The sequence below is a fragment of the Myripristis murdjan genome, chromosome 4 (assembly GCF_902150065.1).
Source record: "Myripristis murdjan chromosome 4, fMyrMur1.1, whole genome shotgun sequence".
Taxonomy (NCBI): Eukaryota; Metazoa; Chordata; class Actinopteri; order Holocentriformes; family Holocentridae; genus Myripristis; species Myripristis murdjan.
In genome coordinates, this window is record NC_043983.1 from 11,360,882 (window position 1) to 11,379,206 (window position 18,325).

At 43.0% G+C, this 18,325-nt stretch overlaps 1 protein-coding gene across 1 annotated transcript; it reads right to left on the reverse strand.

Moving 5' to 3' along the window:
- Positions 1-1,736: 1,736 nt before the first annotated feature.
- rnf11b (ring finger protein 11b) lies at positions 1,737-17,632 on the reverse strand. The gene is made up of 3 exons (XM_030049374.1): positions 17,050-17,632; positions 4,388-4,557; positions 1,737-2,908 (listed from the first exon to the last, which is right to left on the reverse strand). Exons 1-3 carry the CDS (start codon positions 17,161-17,163, stop codon positions 2,737-2,739), a joined length of 456 nt encoding a protein of 151 aa, XP_029905234.1. The 5' UTR covers positions 17,164-17,632; the 3' UTR covers positions 1,737-2,736.
- Between the last annotated feature and the right edge of the window lie 693 nt (positions 17,633-18,325).

The window sequence follows — 18,325 nt, forward strand, 5'->3', positions numbered from 1 at the left end:
CCAAAGCTGTCATCCATCGCCCATGCTTGTGGTTACTTGGTCAGCTGTCATACCAGAGGTTTGGTGCAGGATGCAGATGAAACCAGCAGGAACCAGTTGCAAAATCCCAGTCAATTTCAGGGAGAAAGGCAGATGATCTGACAGAAATCCATTCCAAACATCATGATACACTGACAGTTTATTTATTTGTTCTGTGACAATGTAATTGGACACTTTTCAGCACAAACCTATTCTTCACAATATGACATGTACAATGATTGTGTAATTATCCAGCACTATTGCATATTGCCGGCTTGCCAGCAGCATTTGCAAACAAAATTGTCTGTGTATCATACGGCATTTTTTTTTTCTTTTTCTATAGTTAGCTGGGCTCTTCTCCACACATTAGCAGCCGATAACAACCCTCATTCACATGTAACCTAAGGCAATGAAGCTCCACCTCGATGATGGAGAAAATGTACAACATAGAGAAAGAAGAGTAGAGAAAAGTACTGTGCAAAAACCAAGGTGCTTACTGCCACCTCCACCCCCGCCTATCTCTCCTAAACATGCACACTTACAGAGGCAATAAGGCCTACTACAAAGACACACATGTACGCGTGCACGCCCCACACGCGCGCGCGCGCGCGCGCACGCACACACACACACACACACACACACACACACACACACATCACTAAAGGCGTGTTTTCACACTCAGTGTCATATCTGTATCATGCCCTCTATAAAGGGGGAGCTAAGATGAGTAATATTTGTACTACAATATGTCCTGCATAATTCAGTCTTAAATGTCAAAGCTACCAGGGAGAAAGAAAATATAAATGCATGTCTTTGTGCTTTTATAGTAAACTGGGTGAACTGGGCTATAGACATTTTAGAGTGTGACAAGAAAACCATGTAGATTGAGGCCTCCAGTTCAATGTGTAATGTAGCATAAAATAATTTTCAACCCCTTTCAAAAAATGATAGTATCTCCTTTATGAAAAACTTTCTAAACAGGGGGGAGCATATCATCAGCAATGTATAATCACATTGTGTAAATGTACATCCTCACTTGTACACACAGGCTCACTCAACATCATGTCAAACCTATCTCATATCTTCTCAACCCATGACCAATGTCTCTGTTTCTTACTTATATCCTCATAATAGCAGGTGCCAGCATTAACCGTTGCTTCCATGGGTGTTTGTTTTAGGACTGGTTTTGGGGTTGAGCCAACTGCCTCCTTCCACAGGGCAGGATGCTTCCTGAAGCGACGCTTTATGAATGCAAGCACCTCTGCCTCTTCGAAGCTCTTCTAGAGTCAAACACTCGTCCTTAGAATTTGTAGGATTCGTAGTTTATATATCAGGGGTCCCAACTGTGGAGTTCAGTCAGTAGTTTAGTTCACAACACCAGTTACAACTTCCACGAGCCACTCTTGGGGACACTGTGAGAGACTGTGGCTATCATTGCTGAGGTTTGAAAAACACTGCACTGATAATGGGCATGTGGCTGAAACAAACCACACAAAAGAAAAAACTGAACTGAATGCATATGCTGAACTCTTCTCATGAGTCCAATGAAGAAGTGCAAATATCTCTCCCGTCTGCATGAACGGCAAGCATGCCGCTCAGTTGATAGCTGATCTACAAAACTGCTTGTGCTTTGGCCATTAATTTGAGAACTCGCTGTGACTCAGCAGGTCATGAAGAGCACGTAGCTCGATAGCAACAGTATGCCAGCTATACATCACATTAGTGACTAAAGCACGCACTTCCTTTTGAAAGGTCTGCTGTTTTTTTATTTTATTTATTTTTTTTTTTTTACTGTGTTGTTGGTAAATATTGGTTTGACAGAGCCCTTATGACGACTCACAAAACAAATACAAAACAGACTTCACAAAGCCACAGGACAGTGAAATCAACCAATCAATCTTATATTTCTCACACAAGATCTATACAGACAGACAGCTTGTAGCCTGTGTGTAGAAGACAAGAGGAGGCCTATCATAACGTCTGCAGAAGACATCTGCTTGTTCGAGGCAGAGCTCTGACGGCTGTCTCTTTAGCTGTCTTTAAATCAGAGATCTGCGTCTCTGGCAGTCTTTGCAGCAGATAGGAGTATGTAGCAGGCAGATCAAAATGTCTGGAGCATCCTAGGATACCAGGAGAGGCATTCCTCATGCCTCCCACCCCTTTTCTTGCTCTGTGGACTTCCAGTAATCAGGCTTGAGTGGTCCAAGAAACACAATATGCAGCCTGACGATGAATCCACCTCAGTGAGTAAATAAAGGAAGTGTGGGAGTGTGTGTGCATGTATAAAAGCGGATGTTGAAAATGTTCATAAGAATTAACAGTCATTCCATTTCTGATGACTTCTGCCCTTGAAACTTGTCCTCACACATTTGCTGTTTTTTTTCTCCCTCCCTCCCACAGCTTCCTGCTTGTCCTTTCTTTCTTGCCCTTTCTATTCATCCCTTGACTCCTTTCCACACATGCAATCCTGTCCAGCAGGCCTAACAAAGAGCGCAGACGCACACACCCACACACCCGTCTTCATCATGCCTCCTTACCTCATCGCTTTGATTTAGCGTCTTACATCACCAACTCTGACCAAAGCCAGTCTATTGAGCGTTTCTGCTGAACAGGCTGGAGGGTGTGTGCATGTCCGTCTGTGAGAGTACATTTGTGTGTGCGTCCACTCTGCATCTGTGGGCATGTGTGTGTCTGTGGGCGTGTGTGTGTGTGTGTGTGTCAGTTGGTCTCATAGGAAGAGAGCAGTGCGGCGTCCACAGGCTCCATGCAGGAGGGGCAGGTGAAGGACCTCATCAGCCAGTCGTCTATACAGTCCATGTGGTAGATGTGCATGCAGGGCAGGAACCGGATGGGGTCTCCGTATACAAAGTCCATCATGCAAATCACACACCTGCACAGGGGGACACAGAGACATTCAGCTCAACAAAAAAACACTCTTGATCTCAGCTCTCTGGTCTCCTGGTTGAGAAGCCTGATTATCTTCTATGGAGAATACAGTTTCAGTAAGGCAACCTGGCTTGTCATTGAATGAGAAAATACATTTAGATTTTGACTGGCCCCCAGCACAAAATGACTGTAACATCATTGCAGTGGGGGCTGGCAGGATTGTTGATGAATGCCAGTGACTCAACGATTACTTTGCCAAATCTGTGCTCAGATGTATTGCTCAAAACTCTCTTTCTGGCCTGTCTCTGTCTCTGATTGGAACAAAAAACCCCATTTGGAATTTAAACCCTCCACCCATCCACCCACACAGACACACACACACACATACACACACACATTCAACTGCTACATGATGGGGACAGTGCTATGAGCTGGCAACCACTGCTGCAAGGCTATTCAGCTTCCAAGGCTAAAAGGTCTTGTGCTCAAGCCAGAAAAAAACAAAAAACAAAACACACACACACACACACACACAAAGCTAGATCTGCAACGATTAGTTGAATAATAAATTAATCACCGACAATTTTGATCATCAATGTTTGTTAATTTTTTGGTCATTTAAAGAAGAAAATTTCCAAATTCTCTTGATTCCAGCTTCTGAAATGTGAATATTTCAAGGATTACTTGGTGTTATGGACTATTGGTTGGGACAAAAACAAAACAAAACAAAACAAAAAAATCTATGTGAAACTGTGAACTTCATTTTTCACCATTTACTAACATATTATGAACCAAACAATTTGTTTTTTGAGAAAATAATCAACAGATGAATGTTGATTGATGACAGATGAATCAATAATGAAAGTAATCATTAGTTACAGCTCTACCAAAAGCAATAACACAAATGCTGAATTATTCTCTATACTCTCTATACTGATTTTATAGTAGAATTAGTTAATAGTTTGTAGTTTTTATATATTGCATTGGTGATCAGTCTCTTCACGAAATGTTTCTGTTGGATCTCTTCTGTAATTAGCTAAAAGTTTTCTCTCGCCAATTACAGGTTACTCTGGCTAAAGAGGACAGGGTCATGTAAAAGTTATAATATTACGCAGCACCCCAATGAAATGAGTAATTTCACTGTTTGCACACTATTTAGGTGCACGCACCGCATGCGATGACATCATGTGAATATATATGCATATAAGAGCATGACATAAAGTTGTGAGGAAGTTTCATAACAATACAAATTGTACTTTCTTTCAGCAAAAGTTCACAAGTAAAGAAGAGATGAGATGTGAAGAAAATTATTTTATTGATTGTGACAGGGATCGAACTAAGTCCTTGAATTTAGATAATTCAACTTCAGACTTTCAACTTCAGACCAAACTTCAATAAGCATCACCCAGCTGAGGCACCCTCCCAGCTGCTATAAGATGAAAACTGTCAGAACTGGGTCTGCCAGCCGAGTGTTTCTACTCACTCTCTGATCTTCTTTTCAGAGCCATCCCGTCCCGGGTCATACACGCCTTTGGGGAGGTGCTGGATGAGTCCAATGCGCTGAGCGATGCGGACCTGCTCCTCTTCTGTCAGCTGGGTGGCAAGCCGGGCCTGGCTGGGTGTCGGGTGGTACACAGGCACGCGGATCTGCTCCTGCAAGCAGCCAGAGGTTAGGGCTCTTACCAGTAATCAAGTCAACCTTGATCAAATTCTTTGACATGATTTTGTTTGGTAAATAAATATGCATACAGAGAGAAGTACTACAAATGATTTACACACACACACACACACACACACACACACACACACACACACACACACACACACACCCCTCTGGAGCAAACCTGTTTTACAGACTCAGCAGCTCTCACATATATCAATGAAATTCATGCTGAGTGAAGAGTAAATCAGTATACAGATCCAGTGAGCAAAACTGGAGAGAGAACTGGGATGTAAAACCGTAGAGATGATTGTGAAGAAACACTTTGTCTTGCTTATAGGCTAGAATTCCTCTTTCCTAAACAGCAGACTTACCCAACCTATCTCCACCCTTTATTCTAACAATATAAAATGTTATTTTGAAACAGAAAAACCACGCCCTTGTTTACATTGGAGCTCTTCAATTGACAGTAAACAGACAGACAGAACCACCATCTAGCACTGGCAGAATAAATTACCACCTTAACATGAAAATTTCCCTTTGGTTTGCTGCATATTTAACCTAAGGACAAGCTGTCTGAACTAGGATATAAGCAGTTTGTTTCAACACTGAGAAGAAGAATGCCACGGCACACCAATGCAGCAGTGATAAGCTTCACTGTGTCAATAATCGCTCACCCTAAAGGGGAGCTTTCACCTCAGCTTATTACACACTGAAACTACTCAGTTGACTGCGAGGCGGTTTCACAATTCACAATTTTTCAGCTTGCACATAAATATAATTAGCTGTCTCTAAGAGAAGGCTTGCATGACCGAAATACTCATAATGACTATTTGTCAATGAGTAATGTAATCGATGGTGACATAATCAAAAACAAACAACTCCTGACAGTGTTTTGTGGGGAGAATGTCAGCCAGTAGGTGGCAGTATCTCCCCATGCCCATCCATTTGGTAGAGCAGAAAGCTACATGGGCATTTTGAATTGGCTTGCCTGGAGATGGGAAATGCCTGTTACTGACACCATTAGAAGCATAAGTGAGAAGTTGGATAGTTGGCTTGACCTGACTTGAATTTGATCACCACGGGACGGGAACAGCTCTGGGGAATCTCTATAGCAGAATCAGACACCCTGCTAACTTTCACTTTCACCTTCCCTGGGAGAGCTTCACCTTATTAGAAAATCAACCGTTAATATGATCAATCAAGCCTAAAATTTCACTTTGTGGTACGGTTAGTAGAATACTCCGGAAGCTGCTGTGCACTAAACTTCAAAGAAGCCAGTTTCCCCTGTTCCTCCATGCTCTGGTTAACAGGAAACTCCCTTTGATTTACACAAACTAAGACTGAATGTGAAGAGTGACAAGTCTAAAGGCTTTCACTGTGTTTGTCAGCAGTGGTTGTTTTAAATAATAAATATAACAATAAAACTTATTTTATGTAGCACTTTTTCCAAAACAGTCTACAAAGTGCTTCACAGTACCAAAAGAAGTCAAGGCAATGAAACAGAAGGCAAGGCCAAAGCAATACACTTGCTCTAATAAAAACAAGTATTCAAGTAAAAGAGGAGTTGAAAATTTCACACACACACACACACACACACACACACACACACACACAGAAGATGATGATGATAGCCTATGTTCTTAGGTCTTTAATGCACATCAAAGATTGCTGGACAGTCACAAGAGCCCTGCCTGAGGATCTCATGCTGGTCTCCACCTCATAGGGGATTAAAGGTTCAGTAATGCAGCTTGGTGCCAGACTTGGCATAACGTGACGTGATAAGTAAATTTTTAAAATCAAGCCTAAACCTGACAGGGAGCCGTCGGCTGTGTTGTGTATGAGCTGAAAATGAGCCAGAGGCAGGAGCGTAGAGAATCAGACAGGAAGATAGCCAGTAAAAAGGGCTCGATGAGTTGGTGTTCAAAAACTCCAAGTGTAATGAAAGCAATAGAATCAGAACGTAACCAACAAGGTTTCAGTGTCAGATTGTAGTGAGTCACACATAAAACATACCTCACTGCACCCCGACTTAAGTCATAATATCATCACACTATACTGAATCACATGAAAGTGAAACAAAGATATAGAAGCAACAAATCACAATACTTAAAATGGCTTCAAAGCAACAATTACACTAGTTAACTCTGATTTAGATGTTTTCAAAAGCCATGCATAGTAAGTCCGAAACAGGGTAGCGGAGCTTACAAAGAGTTAAAAATATGACATTTTGCTGACTCAGTCTTGAAACATATTTTGCTGACACACTCTTCATATTCCAGCACAGACAGAAAACAGCAAAGTCATCAAAGCAAAGCAAATGATTAGGCTAAATGATTCTGGGGGGAAATGCATGACATACATGATCTGAACATAGATTTACATTTGTAAGATTTGCATTTATAAGTGAGCTTGACCTTTCGTTTTTGCAGTTTTGACATTTGATTAAATTACATTAATATGAAAGTTAATATACAACAAATAGTTCATGCAAATGCAGGGAAGATTAGGCAGTGATCACTGTGGCTCTCTCTCATCTCCTCATCCTCCTCTCTCAGGCCCAATCCCAATGTCCACCATCACAGACTCACAGACTTTGAGGTGTGCTCCCGCTAAGTCCGTGAGGGATTTGGGGTGTCCCACTGTCAAATCGTCAAGTGCATGAGGGCTCACATTTTGAGCCCTTATTGCACACTTTACATAAGTCTGCATCTGCCTGGGGGAAATACCCACAGTTCATTGTGGTGTGATGTGAAACATGGGGAAGCCAGGGGAAGCCCAAAATCGTTAAAAAAAAAAAAAAAAAGAAAAAAGAAGAAGATAGAGAAGCGGTAAACAAACAAGCATGGAAGAACCAACCAACCCTATTACAAGAAAAAAAAGAAGTTTTCATATCTGCCTAAATTTACAAAGAAACACTACATTAACAAGGATTTAAGATGTTACATAAAAAACGCATGAAATCAGAGAAAAGCAAACATATCCTATATTAGACTCCTAAGTTTATTCATCACTCGTTTCCTCGTCAAGATAACGTGATATGTGGAAATGTGATGTCCCATTCCTGTTCATCTGGAGCCCTTGCAGCCTCTGGCACTCAGTCACTCACCAGGTGATGTCAGTTAAGTCTGTGAGGGTTCAGGGCTTAGGCCTTAGGGGGGGACACTGGGATTGGGCCTAAACCACACTCGCCCCTCTTACTTTGAGTTCTATCACAGTGCTTCTGCCCCATCGTCTCCCTTCCCTCCTCCCTCAGTTCAACCTCACATTCGCATATCTCTTGCTCCATGGCGTGGACTTCCTCCTTTCCCTCCATCATTCAGTGCATTAACTCCCCCCTCTTCCTCCCCCCCCTCTCATACCTTCAGCTCAGGCAACTGAGAGGAAAAAACAACCAACCAGGTCGTAGATCAAGCCAGTCTACTGTTAACCACTGAGCTCCTTCATTATCTGAAGTGTGTAGGCTCTGACTGTATGACAAGAAGGAACACTGCCACACGAAAATACAAAAATAATAATAACAATAACAATAAAATAAAAGTCATTGCTCACTCACTGTCATTTCAGCCAAAAAAAAGTATGTATGTTTACATAAGACACAGCGAGTTAGCTAGCACAGCTCCATGTCAGCCTTCTCAAAAAGAACTGAGCTGAACATGGACTGCTTCTTTAGGGCTCCAAAAGACACAAACACAAAAATACAAACTTCAGTGTTTTCACTGACATGTGGGTGATCAGAAAAGGCAGTGGAAAAAAACTACCTCGGAGACAACTGACATCGACAGACAGAAGATGAAAGATAGGCCTAACCAGGTTAGTTTCTACGTATTGTAAAATGGTAACCTCTGAGTCTACTGAAAAGGATGTGTTTTATTCCTAATACACCTGACTATATATATTTGTATAGGTAAGATTAAGCTTTTTTTAAGAACAGAAATTTATGGCTTAAGACAGTAGTCACAGATAGCACTTTTCACCTCTGTAGCCTGATTACTGTAGGTTGATTGAGTGACTTTTCTCTTAATGCTCTGGTACACTTACACAGATACACCTATGAACTGGCAGCAGCATGGTATAACTACAGCCTTCTGCAGCTGGCTACGCTCTAACTCCATTAGCATCATACGGGCATAACAGTATTGATGATGAAAAGAATAACATGGGAAAACCTCATGCCATTTTGTCTTTTGTTTTACTTTAAGTAAAGCATGATACATAGTTTTCATTTCTACACAGCATAAGCCATGGCCCATTTATTATTATTTAGCTCTTGTTTTTTAGCACTAGTTATATAGATTATATTGCACTAGTTATATAGGCTATATTTTAATTATTTAAACTGCCCCACAATTCCATCTCGGTTGTAAACTCTAATGTATAGAAAATCAACTGTATTATCTTAAGTTCATGTGCAATCGAAGTGCATGTCATTATTTGAACATGGGTCTGTTTTTAGTCCCTGAAAAGTTTCTGAACTCAAAAGATTTTTATCTGAGATTAGTGGTGAAAAGCAACACTCATTTTCCGTGTTTTTCTCTTGCTGGAGAACTTGTGGCATTCAGACGTACTGCCCTAGCTGGCTGGGTCACCACTCAAAGTCCATGAACAACAATGGTGACTGGGCCAGCTAGCAGCCAGCCTCTCAGCACAGCAGCATTCAAAGCCATGAGTCAGCATGGTTTTAGCAGCTGAGGCTTTGTCAAAGGGCTGGGCCAGTCTGCCCCTGACAGACACACCCCTTGTCTGTGTCAAAAACAGACAGCAGCCAGGCAGTGCGAATAAAGCTGCAGACAGGGGCTGCAGGGAGTGGGGGCGGCAGCTGTAGTGTGTGTCTGTGTGTGTGTGTGTGTGTGTGTGTGTGTGTGTGTGTGTGTGCGCGCGCGCACCAGGGTGGCCAACTGTGCAGCAGTCAGCAGTGTTTTTGTTGTCATATGCCTTTCCCTGCTCCCATCAGCTGGGATGTAACAACTGCTCATTAGGTGACCTTGAGTTGACCAGAAGGACAGCAGGAAGAGACAGTGAGAGAGTGGATAAGAGCAGGGGGTGGCAGGGTGATAAGGCAGGCAGGAGGGACAGAGTAGGGAGCCTGATGAGCTGAAGAACTGTCCTCGGTCTCCTCTGCCGAGCATGCTGCAGGCAGTCGAGCCAGGCACACAGCAGCAGAGACTGTCAGCCTGCTTGTGGAGAAAAGGAAGGGAGAGGAAGACAGAATGAGTAGTGCACACAGACAGAGAGAGTGAGAGAGTGAGTGAGAGAGAGATTAGTGAAGGGAGATAGTTACCCTATCTACTCTCATCACTAATTGAAATACAGCAAAAGAAGAGAAGAAAAGTAGAAGACAAATGCAGTCTCAGCCACAAGCTCAATAACAAGCACAACAGCTCTGGTCACCACAGACACACACACTTACAGACACACACCATCACTCGCTTCACAATGAAGCTTTCTCTACCAGTGTTGTAAAGGGAAAGCCTGATCAACAAAGCCCAACATCCGTATGTGTGAATGTGTGTGTGTGTGTGTGTGTGTGTGTGTGTGTGTGTGTGTGTGTGTGTGGTGTCGGAGATGGTCTCATAAAAAAAAAATGGAAACCATGCCAGATCCACACAGTCAGCGTGATGAGATTTTTTTTAATCTCAAAAAATTTGTAATGGCTATTTTCCTTGGTGAATCCACCAAAAATCATCCATACCCATTGCAGGAAACATCTCTGTGCCCTACTTGACGACTTTAGCGCAACCTAAGCAGCATCAGTGTCCACTTATTGGGAAACAACACCAGAAACCGAAGCGCTTGCAGGGTCTGAAATCTTAACCCTGTGACTCCAGAGTAACAAAAAACTGCAGACACCTGCACACAATACAGCAGGCATGCACCACACACACACACACACACACACACACAGCTGAGCAAGCCAACAACATCAGGAGGAGGATGGACATTAGTATCACAGGATGTGTTTGTTGATGTGATAAAAGGAAAGGCTGACACTGTAACGGTATGTGTGTGTGAATTACATTAGGCTATTTCATCAGTCTGATAAAAGCATTAAGTCAATGCCTCTGTAAAGGCTCAGAATATAAACCATAGCACGGAGACACAAACGCATAAAGAAGCAAGAAGCAGTCTAGTTTCACGTGTACAGCAACTACTTTAAGGTTCTGATCGATAAAATTTCTTGGTGGAAATAAAACAAACAGGTGCAGTTTTTTTTTTGGCATTTCTGCTTTATTTGACAGTCACAGTAGAGAGAGACAGGAGAGATGGAGAGAGGGAGGGGATGACATGCAGCAAATGGCCTGATTTTGATCTCGAACCCAGGACGCTGCGATCAGGACTCAACCTTAATACATAGTGCACGCTCTTATCCGGTGAGCTACTGGGGCACCCCAAACAAGTGCGGTTTGAGTGTAAAAACAAATAAATAGACATAAACAATGCTGAACTCCTACCGCCTTTTTGCTATCAGCCAATAGGAAACTGTGCCTCAGTAGTGGCAGCCAATGAAAATGAGCTACAATGAGCAGTGACAGCCTGCACCAGGCTCCATAGACTCATACAAACACCAAAAGCCTTTTATTGGTTTTATTTCTTGAAAATATTAACAAAAACAACACATGCTGATCCCTCTGATCCGCTCCGGTAACTTTATGACAGGCAAGGACTTGGAGTCTGTGAAAAGTCAAGGAGAGGAGAGAAGAGGAGGATTCAGTGGCAGTCATTTGAGTCTTGGCCTTGGTGGGGAACGTTCAGGAACAGCAGCCTCTGTGTGGCCGACTAGCACCAAGTGTCAGCCAGCGCCAGCAGACTGTGTCACTGACCTGCAGCACAATAGCTTGTTTGTCCCCCTGTGTTCCAGTTACCATATCAGGACTAAGCAGTAGGTAATTCGTCATAAGGGCTCCCTGTTGGGGTGGAGCGCTGCCTTACATGGCTAAAAGCGAGACCACTTCTGATCTCAATGACTCACTCGTGCCTGATGGGAAAACAGAGAGCTTCAGTCTGAACTGATCTGTCCAACACATTACTGTTATCTGAACAAAATGAGGAAGTCTCTCAGTCTTCCTGCTGCCCCCCACCCCTCCAAACACCTGAACAGAAGCTGTGAAACCCCCAGTAGACCACAGCAGCGTTTACAATTAATAAAACACATCTGTGATCGGACACATTTTGTTACTTTTGTATATACATGCTCTGTATGGCTCTCCCTAGCTAAAGATTTCTTTGGTTGACCGAATCCCATATTTTACCACTGAAGAACTGACTGATCACCCCCTCATACCTAGGTATGTTTAGTTAAGAATTCTCACGTCAACCAACTGCAAAACTTTAAAGGGGTGGTAACATAAAAATATGTAATTTTTCATTAAAATCTTTTTGCTGCCGTAATAAAAACAAATAACATGATAAAGCTACGAGCATCTGTCCTTAATAAAACAGCTCTATCAGCTGATTTCTCCTGAATTTAACCATTGGTTTTGCAGGGGATTAAAAGCTACTTCCACATGTAAGAGTGGAGCGATCCCATCACAACATGGCCTCAGTTTTTATTCGTCCCAACCTTGTTTGATTGACTCTGCAACTGCACTTGTTATTTTCCACTCGTCTCAACAAACAGTACCTGTTGGCACACCAATTTTGTGCTGTTGCTGGACATAAATCCACCATTATCTAGGATTACTTTTCCAATCTACTGTTATCAGTAAAGGTTAGAGCTAGCAAAGCGCTTCAGTCTGATATGGAGCTTTAACTAGCAATGGCGTCACTATCTCACACCATCTCTACTACTACAAGCCTCCAAAGTGTGTTCAGCAAGTGAGCTCAACTGAAATTTTAGCTATGAAAACATTTCCACATATTGTTGCAGTGATAGCAGGATATTTCACTTTGCTGGACAGTTGGTTGGTCTTACCAAGGTCCAGACAATATTATTACCCAACAAGGTGAATTAAAGCCCATCTAGTGCTGCTGAAATGGACTACTGTAGAAAATGCAGCCCTTAAAACTCCATTTTGACTTTGAGAACTCTCAAATTGTGGTGGATGATATTGATACGACTGAAAATGCTAAATAAGAAAATGTTTGTTTTTAACTGGGTTTATCAACCTTTTACAATCAGGATACTGTTTCTTTTCTTTTGTGCAGACATTCGCCATCCAGCAACAGGGGTTACTGGTCCACCAGCTACAATCTTGGTCAACCAAGACTGCTCCCTGTCTGGCTAATTGAGTGATCGACCAAAAGGGGTCAGCCCTAGTGTGTTGTCCCTAGCTGCACTCATGTAAGTGTCCCGAAACAGACCCATGCTTAGGGTCAGTGCAGGCTCACCCACTCAGAAAACCACTCTAGTTTAATTTTTCATCTTTTCTCCTCCCTCACTCCCATGCTTTCTCGCTTCTCCTCTGCTCTCCAGGTTTGACAGCTAATTAGAAAGCACCTCCAAAGTAAACTTGCCTCAGTTCTTCTTACTGAGTTGGCTGGGCTCAAAGCAAACTGCTGACAACTAGCCTTCTCATCTTCACGGCAGCCTGTCTGGGTGATAGACTCTCTGCTATGCAACACTGTGTTTGTGTGTGAGTGTCTGTGTGTGTGTGTGTGTGTGTGTGTATTCCCCAGGACTGCTAACCCCTCTGAAGGGAGATTTAGTCTTGACTTCGACTAAAGAAGCAGCCGCTGCCTTGCTGTGTCTTAGATCACTTTCTACCCTTCAGTCGTTATGCCCACACAAAGTAAGTGTGAGAAACACCGAAAGGGGGCTGTATTAAGAAAGAAGAAAGTGTAGATACATGAAAACACACACAAAAACACACACCAAGTGGGTCTTTTCATGTCTACAAGGTGTTTGGGCCAATGAAGTCAGGTCATAAAGCAAGCTGACAACAGCATAATGGCATCTGCGCCAGACTGAGTGTGATCAATAAAAACTCCGGCCATTGCTCCCATCTCTTAGTGGGACGAGGGACATTTCTAGTCATACCAGGGGGCCATACACACACACACACACACACACACACCAACTCCCTCCCTCTCAAATACAAACACACAAGGGTGCCTTATCTCCTGTAGCCCAGTCCCTCAGCGATGAGTCAGCACTCTTCTCACCAGCTGCTTTCCAAATCACCACACACAACACACAACTCCGCTGTAAGCAACGCTCACACACATCTGTGCACACAGATACATACAGGCACACCAACTCCCTTCACGGCATCTGAACCACAAACAGAGCTGCACTTCCCTCCACTTTGTAGCTTCCTAAAGTGAAGGGAGACAAGAGACGTATACAGACGCACACACACACACACACACACACACACACACACACACACACACACACACACACACACACACACACACACACACACACACACACACTTTGAAATCATTTTGACAAGACGTTAAATGGTCTGCTAGCCTAAGTGGTGGGCTCGGAGGACTGATCTCATCCACTTAGCTTATCACCATCCGTCCATCTGTCCGTCCATCCGTAAGGCCAGCGTGCCTCATTTTTGGGAACCGGGGTCCTTGTATGACCCTTTCTTTGTTAGACCTATGACTCAAACAAGCCTTTTAGTACAGAAAAAGCCTGTCTGTGCACCACATCTTTTCAGGCAGGAAATTACACAACGGCACCACATGCAGCCCCCAGCCCAATGAGGGCAGCTCAGCTCCAGATGCTGGAATTCCACCTCCTCTGAATCACCGCTGATGCCAGATTCCCAGGAAACACAGTCTGATGGGAGGCAGCCGGCCAGACAGGCTCAGGGAGGAGCTGACATTTATGAGTGTCTGACCAGGGGCATGCAAAGTGTTTCATGTACACTGTAAGGGCAAAATTAATATCAACTGACAGTCTGCATTGGAAAAAAAAAAAGTGTGCGATTATGTGTGTCACTGCATTCTTTTAAACTTTTGACAATAGAAAAGCACTAAGTTAACATGGTCCTATGCTAACCTAAGATTTGAAATGTAGTGCTACTACTCTACTTTTGGAACTTAAGCAGAAACTGGGTTATTCAAGCCTCAGGGTGCGGCCAGACAGAAATGGATGAAATGAACTCAGTCTGTATACGGAGTGGATCTGTCATTCTCTGTTGTTTGTCCAACTGGAATGTGAAACAGAGACAGGGCGTTTTTGAAAACAGGCAGGTAGAGCGTCTCTAAAGCAGCAGCCTTCATGGTCTCTGAAGAGACAATGAACAGTTGATGAGTATACTTCTGTACAAAAAAAAGTTCAAATGGTTTCAACTTGTAACATGTTAAAATTATTATCATTTGTCAACATATCAGGCCCACAGTGAATACATTGGCTCAGTGTGTTTTTGACAAGCTTTTAACCCGCATTCCCCTAACCTCCGTCCCATTTAGTCCCTCTTTAAATACACCAAGGACTTTCAAAGTGAACTGAGCTGAGCTGTGCCTCAGGTCCAAAAAATGTCTCCTGTGTTCTCAGACTGGGTTGAGATATGAAAGGTGCTGATCACTGTGGTCACTGATCTAAAATGAAAGGATTGTTTTTTTTTTTTTTTTTTTTTTTTTTTTTTTAGAACTGACAGGTCTGAAAGAGACCTTTATAGGCAGGCTCTAACTAGTTGGTTGCATTAAGACTCTCTAAACAGCTGAAAGTTTCCTCAGAGTTCTTCTCAACAAGCGAATCAGTGTCTTCAGCAAGTTTAGGTTCATGTGTCATTTATCATTCTGTCTCCTTTCTATTATACAAGGGCTGGATGGCTTAGCCTAATTACACAGCGCTGTCACACCAGACATGACATAGTCTTAGCAAGACCTAGAAATAAATGTTTAACAAGGAATCATGGCCCCAATTAAGCTGTTATCTCTAACTGTTCCCTGATGCATCCCTTCTGTGTATTACACTCCATTCTGATAATCACTGACAGTGACGGTCAGAGTAACAAATTGACAGCGACTGATAGTCATTACCTGTAGAGAAATTACCAAGGGAACACTTCTGATGACCAAATCAATAATGGTACCTCATGTTAAAGGCTAAAACAGACTATCCACACCACCACTGGTGACTGGTCAAGATGTACTAGTGGCTAATGGTCAGAGCTGGGCAGAGCAAGCCAATCATCAGTGATTTTAATGTCTTCAACATGCAGTTAGCAAAATCAAGTCTGCTTTGCAAATGATTGTTGAGTGTTCACATTTCACCATTCATTTCACGTTAAACATATGTAAAAAATCTCCTTCAGTTTCTTGATTTTGCCAAAGATTTCCCATCACTGTGCTTTGAGTAAGAAAGTACATAACAAGTGTGTAGATATACAAGTGAAGATATTCATTTATGCCAGCAGCTTTGGAGTGAGTAGCTAGTTATTAGCTTTACACCATGCTCTCCACAAACCGTTTCCCAAAATGGCTGCACATCAGATCATGAGGCTTGAAGACCAGCAGACAACAAAGGCTGACATTCCTCACTTCGAGCAGACTGGCAGACCTGTTTTCAGCTCTGCTGTAACTAAAACTTCCTGAGCTTTTGCACTTGGTAAATTCAATCTGATGGATCTAGTAGGCTTAGGCCATGACTGTAACTATTAGGTGCCTTCTCCAATAAGCCAAGACAGAGCGCTCTTGCTATGCTGAGACTGCCTTCAGTTTCCCAAGCTTTAAAAAAAACACATATCTTTAATCTACAGATAAGGCTTTACTTAACCCACTAACAAACAAACTCTGTGCCAAGGCCTTATGTAAGCATGCCAGCCACTTCTTAACACAGAAAAACATACAGGGCCAGAGTAACACCAGTCATCATACTGAAGGTTACAGCATGGTCTGTGGATGAGGTCATTTTGGAAATATGTAATCTACAAACAAAATTGTTGCCCTGGGGAGATCACTGAAACAGCCAGCTGACAAAGTTGTGACAGCCCTCCCTTTACAAGACTATAAAAATCCCATTTCTAAAAAACACATTTCCTTCATGGCTCTGTGAATAAATAGAGCTGAGTTGAACTCAACTATAATATTTACATGTGCTTTTATTTCATACTCAATTAAAGCCAGAACAGAAACTTGCATTGCGGTAAATGAAGACAAAGATACTATGCTGCGATCATATCAATGAGAGATGAATCATTTAATGACTGCGGTGAAATAACACACAGAGACAGGACTTTCGGACATAACAAAGGGGATTAGTGTCAAAACCAGTAGTGAACGGGGTCAATGGGCTGGGTTTGCTGGTGCTGGACAAGGGGGATGTTGGATCTGTAAACAGCAGGCCTACCTTCTCATATCTCCTCGGCATGCATGTCCTGTCCTCTCCTTCTCTATTAAGTTACCTATATCCTGCTAAAAGCCGGTCATGGCCTAAAAATTGGTGAACTGGGCCAGAGCTGCCACATACCAACAAATTACCCAAGCATCTCAAGCCCAGACGGTTTCCTGAATGCTGTTAGCTTTGTGAATAAAATAAAAACAATAGCCAGCTGGTCATTCCGTTCACAGTTGACCAAAGTTACCTGATAGGGGGGCGGTGGCTCCTGGTCGGGGTCCCCGTAGCTGGCCCGGTCCGACTGAGATTCGTGCAGCAAAGAAATATCATCCGAGGTCGGAGATTTCAGACAGTTTCCCATCTCAGTCCTCTTCAAACTCTCCTCTCTGTGGGTCGCTTCACTACAAAGTGGGTTTCACGGGCCACCTTCACTGATATTTCAGTGAATACGCGCGACGTGAAGAGAGCCGAGTGGGTTTTTTGCCCATGCACAGCTGATAAATCTCCTCTCCCAGACGACGGGAGGGCTGCTCAGCTCAACAAAAACAAAACATCCTTCAGCTATCAGCTAGCAACACAAAGAGCTAGCCTGCTAACACTGGCTAGCATTCGTAAAAACGCCTAACGCTGCTCGTCAGCTAAAGCGACGGCTGAGACGGGTTCACATGGACGTGTGCCCCCCGAGGCGCTGCGCTGGCGGAATTGTTGGTATCCCGCACTTAAAATGACAAACCTAATTCCCGAAGTGGTGAGCTGGAGATACCTTGACAGGGACTTTCCACTTTGCAGCTCCCGAACAACGATAGAAGGTGGTGATGTAGCAACACGAAGCACCGCCCCCCTCACGGAACCGACCAATGAGCTCCCTGCTACATCAAGGAAGCTCCAATCAGATTGGTGATCACATTGCCTTCGCTAAAAACATAAACACAGTGAGCTAAAATCGATAATTATATGTCTCTGTATTTGAAATTTCTCTGCAATCCTGCTGTTACTGATATGGCTTAAAAAATATCACCCGCTCATCCCCTCCTTATTGCTTTCCGTGCTCCCCTCGAAGCCCCGTTTGTCTTCATTGAGAATCTGTAATGAGGTGTGATGGGTTGTACTATCCTCTAATGCCCCTGTCTTTTTTTCTCCCTGGCTGCCATTGGCGTGCATGTCAGCAAAATGAGATAACTTCACTGTATTCTTGTCTGGTGGATTAGATCACACAGCAGAGATCGATGAGTGCAGGTGTTTGCCTAGCAGTGCCACCTTTTGTTCCACAAAAACACTGTATTTTCGTGCACATGAGGAAGAAAACCCACACAAAGAGAGATGCTTTCAAGTTACTTATTTGATCTTCTCATCTTAAATTACAAAAGAAACATTCAGTATGTACAGGAATGTCGTTCTGCTCAGCGGTAGTCATGCCCCATAGAATATGCTGATCGTAAACATCACAGTGCCACTAATTTTGGTTGGAATTTCTTTGTACCACTAAAATTAAAGAAAAGGAGAAAAAAGCTTAATAGAATATT

Bases quoted from the DNA above. Each gene is read 5' to 3' on its own strand.
- rnf11b (XM_030049374.1), bottom strand. From the start codon at position 17,163: ATGGGAAACTGTCTGAAATCTCCGACCTCGGATGATATTTCTTTGCTG. The intron at 4,558-17,049 runs GTAACTTTGGTC...GGCTGCTTGCAG, and splicing joins AGCCACCGCCCCCCTATCAG to GAGCAGATCCGCGTGCCTGT. The intron at 2,909-4,387 runs GTGAGTAGAAAC...CCCCCTGTGCAG, and splicing joins TCTGAAAAGAAGATCAGAGA to GTGTGTGATTTGCATGATGG.